Below are 7,376 nucleotides of genomic sequence, written 5' to 3'. Positions count from 1 at the left end.
GGTTGTGAAGGAGGCTGCAAGCTTGCCAAGTGGGGGAATAAGGCTGCAGGGGTGCGAGGGACAGAGGGCTGCGAGGGAAGGCTTGCAGGAGTGCTGGGAGAGGGGTTGTGAGGGAAAAAAAGGGGGTTGCGAGGGAAAAAAGGGGGGTTGCGAGGGAAAAAAGGGGGTTGCGAGGGAAAAAAGGGGGTTGCGAGGGGAAAAAAAGGGGGTTGCGAGGGGAAAAAAAGGGGGGTTGCGAGGGAAAAACAGGGGGTTGCGAGGGAAAACAGGGGGTTGCGAGGGGAAAAAAAGGGGGTTGTGAGTGAAAACGGGGTTGCGAGGGAAAAACAGGGGGTTGCGAGGGAAAAAAGGGGTTGCGAGGGAAAAAAAAGGGGGTTGCGAGGGAAAAAAAAGGGGGTTGTGAGGAAAAAAGGGGGTTGCGAGGGAAAAAAAGGGGGGTTGCGAGGGAAAAAAAGGGGGGTTGCGAGGGAAAAAGGGGGTTGCGAGGGAAAAAACAGGGGGTTGCGAGGGAAAAAACAGGGGGTTGCGAGGGAAAACAGGGGGTTGCGAGGGGAAAACGGGGTTGCGAGGGAAAAAAACAGGGGGTTGCGAGGGAAAAAACAGGGGGTTGCGAGGGGAAAAAAGGGGGGTTGCGAGGGGAAAAAGGGGGTTGCGAGGGGAAAAATGGGGGGGTGCGAGGGAAAAAGGGGGGTTGCGAGGGGAAAAAAAGGGGGTTGCGAGGGTGCAAAAGGGGGGTTGCGAGGGGGAAGATGGCCAGAGCGCCAGGAGGTTTGCAAGAGGACAAAAAAAAAAAAAAAAAAAAATTCCCCAAACGGGCTTGCTGCAAGGAAGAAGTGTTTGCCCAGGCCTTGGCTTTGCGTAGCCACGTGCGGGGGCGGTTGGGGCTGATGAGGGTGTTGTGCGTGGGGTGCCCCGGAGGGGTGTGCTGCAGGGCGCCCCTGTCCCAGCCTTCTGGGGCGCAGATGGGGCCCTGCGCCTGGGGACAGCAGCAGCCCACAGGTGGGTGCCGGAGGGCGGTGGTGCATTCATGCCAAGGCATGCGGACGGTGCCAGGAGCCGTAGTCAGCCCCAGGGTGGGATCAGGAGAAACTTCCTACCCTGTTTACCAAGAAATAAGGGGGCGTTCGCGCAGCCAGTGGGGCAAGGGCTGCAATAAACGCCACAGTGATCACCTTAAAGGTGATTTGTAGAAAGCACCCTCAAAGAATTGCTTTTGTGCCCCTTTTCTTTAGGCCTCGGGAGCATGGAAGACCCAGGATGCCTGCCTGTGCGGGACAGCTTTGCCTTGCTCGGCCCAGGGTCGCGGCATCTGTTCCCGCACACGCCGCGCATCCCTCGACACCGTTTTTTTCTTGCGCGCCTTCCTCAAGCTTTGAGGTTAAACGCGTGGCAAGTGGGAATTTACCCCAAGCCCCCGATGGCCCCACGCTCAGCTTTCAGCCGGGTGGGAACAGGCCTAGCCCGGGTGTCGGCGGGTCGTTTCTCCCTCCGCTGCCCGCCCCCCGGGGGACAAGCCCGGCTCCCGGGGCCCTTGGATGTTCTCAATGGCCCGGGACCCGCGTGGGAAAGCGACGGCGCGGCCCCGCCCCCTGCCGCGAGAAGCCCCGCCTCCCCTACGCCGAAAAGCCATGCCCCTCACGGGAGCGGCCTGGCCCCGCCCCACCTCGTGACGCCATCAGCGGGCGCCGGGAGGGCGGCGGGCGCCCCTGGCGGCGGCGGCGGCGGCGGGGCGGGCGGCGGCGGCGACGATGGCGGCCGCCTCGGTGTGGAAGGGGCTGGTGGGGCTCGGCCTCTTCGCCCTGGCCCACGCGGCCTTCTCGGCGGCGCAGCGTGAGTGAGCGGGCGGCGGGGCTGGGGGACCCGGACCGGCGGCGCCGCCGCCTCGTCAGGGGGAGGGTTGCGGCGCGGGGAGGCCCACCGGGCCCCGTCACCTCCGCCGGGGGAGCTCCGGGGCGGGGGCCGGGCCGGGCCGGGCCGCGGCGGCACCACCACCACCACCAGCATCATCATCACCATCACCCCCGCGGGGAGGCCAGCCGGCTGGGCTGACCCTGCCGCCGCGGGGAGAGCGGAGAGTGGCCGGGAACTTACCGGGAGGAGCGCGGGGCTCGCTCCGTGCAGGCGCGGCGGCGGTCGGCCCGGACAGGGCTTGCCGGATGGCGGCTTCATCCCTCGCATCTGCCGTCCCCGGAGCCGTCCTCCCTCCTGGCAGCCAGGAGAGGAGGCGGTGAGGGGCGGGGGCTGCCCGGGGCTGGGGGCCAGCCCCGCTCCGGGGGTCGCCAGCCCCGCTCCGGTGGAGCGGAGTCCCGCAGCAAGATCCGGGAGCAGCCCAGCTCGCCCGGGACCGACACACGTCTGAGAGCTACAGCGGGTTCCTGTGGGGTTTCTGTACTGCTGCTTCTGTTCGTTTGCTTGTACGGAGTGTTTGATGCGTGCGTGCGTTTCTGTTTTGTAGATCGCTCTTATATGAGACTAACAGAAAAGGAAGATGAAACGTTGCCCATAGATGTAAGTTTAAGTTTTTAACAATGTTTGAAAGGGGTAATGCTGTGTGGATAGTTTAGTCTCTCTCAGATGGTTTTTTTTTGGTTGTTTTTTTTTTTACGTGATGGGCAAGAATAAAGTAGTTTTTAAACTGTGCCTTCATTTGAGCTCCCTCTGTCAAAAAGAACCGTATTTTCTGTCCCAGCTTCCTGTGATGTGTTATATCTGTCAGAGAGAACAAACCCTGGGTCCAGACCTCCCTCTTCTCCTTTAGAACTACCCTGAAGCATCTTGTCCAGGGATTCCCTGAACGTAGCTCAGAGAGCTTTTGCGTTCATCTCCTCCTTTGCAGCATAAACATCCTCCTCCCTCTGGCTTTTGTTGGCTGACATTTGTTTATCCAGTGTGGCTGCGCGCCCATTTTATCCCAGCACAGCCTGCTTCAGGAAGGTTGGGTTTTTTTTAATTTGCTTGCTTTATTTGCTTGGTTTTTAAATTCCACTTCAATTATTATCCCATTTTTGCTTAATCAGAAAGGTAAGGAGATCAAATACCCACGACAACCAGGCATGGTCCAAATGGACCGAGCAGCAGCTGCTACCGCTGCACAGTGTGTGTTGGCAGCCAACTCGTTTCTCGGAGAGTGTATCAGATCCTTAAGTGCACGAGAACAGAGTGTTTTGTTCTAAGGATCCGTGTGAATCGATTCAGTGCGTGCAACATAGACCGGGTGCCAGGCAGCTGAAGCTCTTCTCAGCTCTGCCACCCTTTTGCCATGCTAAATAGGTGGGATAATTAATCATCCCATGCCTCAGTTTCCCCACTGGATGAAAAGCGCAAGAGATGCTGTTTGAAAGATGAGGGGTTTTTTTAAATATTAAGAACGTTAAGTAATGTGTGTGTCGCATTGTGTTTCCCTCTGTTACAGATAGTTCTTCAGACTCTGTTAGCCTTTGCAGTTACCTGCTATGGGATAGTACATATCGCAGGAGAATTTAAAGACATGGATGCCACTTCAGAACTAAAAAATAAGTATGTTTTACTTCTTCTTTTCAGAAATGCCTGTATCTGCTACTGTTTATACAAACTGAACACTGTGAAATAGCTCACTCTTTAGCATAGTAGTTCCTAAATGCATGTTGTAGACAGTAACAGGGAGGAACAGTCACACCTGAGAAAGCCAACAATGTCTTGAATTTCAGAGAAAGTTAGATAACAAATTAAGTAAACTTCTTGCTTTTCCTCATCCTAAAATCTTGCTGCTGTGCAGAGTTGGTAGAGGAATGAAATGTCTGCGAGGGACGTAAGAGCTCAGCAGTCATAAACTGCTGTCATGAATGGTGTCATAGACTATGGGGCGGTATGCCTGGCTCACCCTCTGTCTTTGCTTCTTTCCGAGAGTCTGAATTATTTAAATCTCACACTGAACTATTCAAGGGAGAATATCTGGAAGACTTTAAGAAAATAAGGGATTTTGAATCAAGATTTTGAAAAGGATATGAAATTGGATGGGCAGACACGGCCTCTCTGCCCGTTTCCAAAAACACAGGGGAGTATGGAAAGTAAACAAGTTGACATTGTTGTATTTCATAGCATTTACCCAAAACCCTTAGCTTCAGGCACAGAAAGGGATGGAAAGCTGACAGTAAACAGTGTCAAGGTGTTAACACAAGTGACAGCTGAACTAAGGCTGGCACGTTTGGTAGGTGTGCGTGCAGTAGCCCACAGGCTTGCCTCTAAGCTCAAGAAAGGAAGGTGAAGTTTGTCTGTGGGGTGGACAACCTCTGCATATTGAGCAGGCAGTATTTTTCACACTTGGCTTTGTATTTCGGTTTAGGAAACTTATAAAGTGAGCAAGAGTTTCAGATTCAAAACTTGTATTTCTGTGTCTGTAAAAGTTGGTATACCCTAGACTGACTCTTCTAAAACCCCTGTTCTAAAAGAGTATTAACATTGACTTTTTACATTTACTTTGAAGGACGTTTGACACATTAAGGAACCATCCATCTTTTTATGTATTTAATCATCGTGGTAGAGTATTGTTCCAGTCCCCAGACACAGTGAATTCTTCTTCAAACCAAGATGCTTTGTCATCCAGCTCATCACTGAAATTTCGAAAACTTGAACCTCTGCGCCGCTAAGACTTTTACAGATTATAATAATAAACCAGGACACTGAGATGTAATATTCAAGTCGGGGATGTAAACACTTTTTTAATTTCTGGAGCAGTATTTATATTGATCTTCCAGACTTTATAAAGTATATATATATAAACTAAGGACCTTCTTTGTACACTGTTAATGAAAATGACTGAATTGTGAATTGGCAATGCAGTGTAAATTATTCTACAGTTATGCTGTGAAACACATCTTCAGATTTTCATATATTAAACCAAGTTGCAGCTGACTTCAGTTAAAACAAAAAGCAAGCTAGTTTTTACTGCAGTTAATGTTCTTTGACAAGAGGGAATGTTCGAGTGCTATTTATTTTCTCAGTTTGCTTGCACTACAGTTTATGGAACTCCTTCAGAAATACTGTGTGCACTGCATCAGTTAACAGCAGAAAAAGGGGCAGCGTCTCCTGTTCCTAGAATGCCTAGGAGACCTGCACGGTGTAGGCACGGGAAGTCAAAAAAGATTGCTTTCATTTTTATTTTTTTACAATGCTGAAAAATAGTTGTGTGAAGGTTGGTTTGTTTTTTGTTTTGGGGTTTTTTTTCCTAGTTTTTCATTATCACGTTATTTCCTTGTTGCCCTCCTTCGTTTAAATGTAAACTGTCCTATGTTGCCCCCAGTTGCCTGGGATGTGGCTGTACATTTGGTGCCTGTGTGAGGGGGGCAGCTCACGTCTGATCACGTAGGTTATCTACCATGCTCAGCTTGTTTAATCACTGTATTTATGTTCTCTTTGGTCGTGAATACGGGAACGTTCATCAGACGGCTGAATGCTGTGTTGGCACCAGTTACAAGTTCCCAAGTCATCTTCTACGAGAAGTATTTAAGTATCAGTAAGAAATATCCATTCTGTCAGTGGTCCAGGGGAAGGGTCCAGCAGCTGGGTCTGTCTGCTGGCACTAGTACAGTACAGGCAATCAACTGGTCGTGGTACAACTGCCCCCTTTTCTGCCAACAGAGCCTTTCAATTTGATTTCTTTTTTCCAGCTGAGCCCTTCATTGATTTAAGATTACTGTCTTGATTTCATATATTAGGACAGATGATACAGTCCATAACTCTTACTGACGTCTAAATTCTCATCTCCCCTTAGGGGCTGAATCAATGCTAAAATTTCTCTTGGTCTGGCATTCACCTACCTGAAATAGCAAAGGGATGGTAGTTTGAGATAATGATGGGGCCAACTAGAATTTTGCCTAGTCTGAGGATGTCTCACTGCCACCGTCGAAACTCAGCCTTTTGTCCTAGCGTCTGTTTTTTTAAAACTGTTAAGAACTGTCAAAAGCAAAAAGCTTAGCAACAATACTGTGTAAACCGAAGCCTCTTTTTCTAGCTCTGCCCGTCCTATGGATTGGGTGCCCCAGTGCTAGAGCAATATCCGTAGCTGCTGCTCTACAATCACTCTTAAGCATCTGGGTTTGGTTAGAAATGGTTACTCTGCCAGCTGAAAGCATCTGAGCTGCCAGATTACTTCCTAAAGTGTCCTGGTTCCCTCCTAGCTGGTGTCACAAATCAGCTCCTGCCAGCTGCTGTCACCAAAGGCCTCAAAAATAGTAAGTATCAGGTCAGCTCTCTGTTGCGGACAAAGCTCTTTCCTTGGGGAAGAGGGCTGCTGTGCGGCAGCTGCTGCATGGAGGAAAGGGCTGAACTTGGGCCAGGTGACCTTGCGAGGCACAGAGGAAAGACAGAATTAGCGGAGGGAGGGAGAAGCAAGGCAGAAGGTCAGTAACCACTGTACCAGACTGATACTGCAACGGTGGTTGGCAGTGAGCCGTTTGCAGAGGGTCTCTTGGAGCAGGGCTGCTCACCCTTAATGTCTAAGAAGCCCCATTTGCGCTACCGTAAGGCTACGTGGATCTGCCCGAGGCGGAAGGTGCTGCTGCAGGACAGGGTGAGTGGAGAACATCATCCGCTTCTCCGAGCGGGTCCTGCTAGGAACACCCTGTTGGCTGCATCAGGTCTCTTCTCATGACAAGTAGCCTTACTCTTCAGCAGCAATGGTTATATCACAAAGCTGTACAAATTATTTTTTCTTATTGATCTCGCAATGTCCAATAAAAATTGATATCCTTAAAGTGTTTGGGAGTTTATTTGTTTATTTCTGGCCATCCTGGAGCCTGCTGCAGCAAATCCCCGATGACTGAATATTTAAAAGTGACTGCCTAGCATTGACAAGAAGTGATTGCCTTAATTACGGCAGCTCTGTGTGAAAGCGGGTGGCTGGCCTGGTGTTCATTACTATGAGATAAAAGATCAGTAGGGGGAATCAAAATAGCATGCTACAAGTAGCTAAACAAAACATTGAGGAGGGAAATGTTACCAGCAGAGGATCTGCCTGCCTTTGAGATTCCTACTCAATGTATCTGGCAGAGCTGACATGTTTTCTGTCTTCCATTTCACCATAGTAAAGAATCTACCATGTGCTAATCCCCTGCCAACCCATGGGACAGGCTCCTGCAAGGTCTGGTATTGCAATGGTTGCTGGGGGAAACACTCAGCCTGCTCATGGGGCTGGAGAGAGTTAAAATCTTGGACTTGAGCAAGATCACTTTTCACTCCCTGTTCTGCTTTTCCGTTGGGGGAGGTTGAAAAGTTAGCAAAGAACTGGAGGAGTTTGCTTAACTACAGCATCCATCGTGATTGCACCAGAGAGCAGCAGACTCACCCTTCATCTGCTTACTGCACTGCTGCAGCTGTCTGCATCCAGCACTGAATATGAC

At 50.6% G+C, this 7,376-nt stretch overlaps 1 protein-coding gene across 1 annotated transcript; it reads left to right on the top strand.

Moving 5' to 3' along the window:
- Positions 1–1,641: 1,641 nt before the first annotated feature.
- MMGT1 (membrane magnesium transporter 1) lies at positions 1,642–6,736 on the top strand. Its single transcript, XM_049828043.1, has 4 exons — positions 1,642–1,830; positions 2,456–2,508; positions 3,413–3,516; positions 4,463–6,736. The coding sequence occupies exons 1-4, from the start codon at positions 1,749–1,751 to the stop codon at positions 4,623–4,625; spliced, it is 402 nt and encodes a 133-aa protein (XP_049684000.1). The 5' UTR covers positions 1,642–1,748; the 3' UTR covers positions 4,626–6,736.
- Positions 6,737–7,376: the final 640 nt, after the last annotated feature.

This window comes from Accipiter gentilis, chromosome 24 (assembly GCF_929443795.1).
Source record: "Accipiter gentilis chromosome 24, bAccGen1.1, whole genome shotgun sequence".
Taxonomy (NCBI): domain Eukaryota; kingdom Metazoa; phylum Chordata; class Aves; order Accipitriformes; family Accipitridae; genus Astur; species Astur gentilis.
This window is presented reverse-complemented; position numbering and strand designations above follow the sequence as displayed.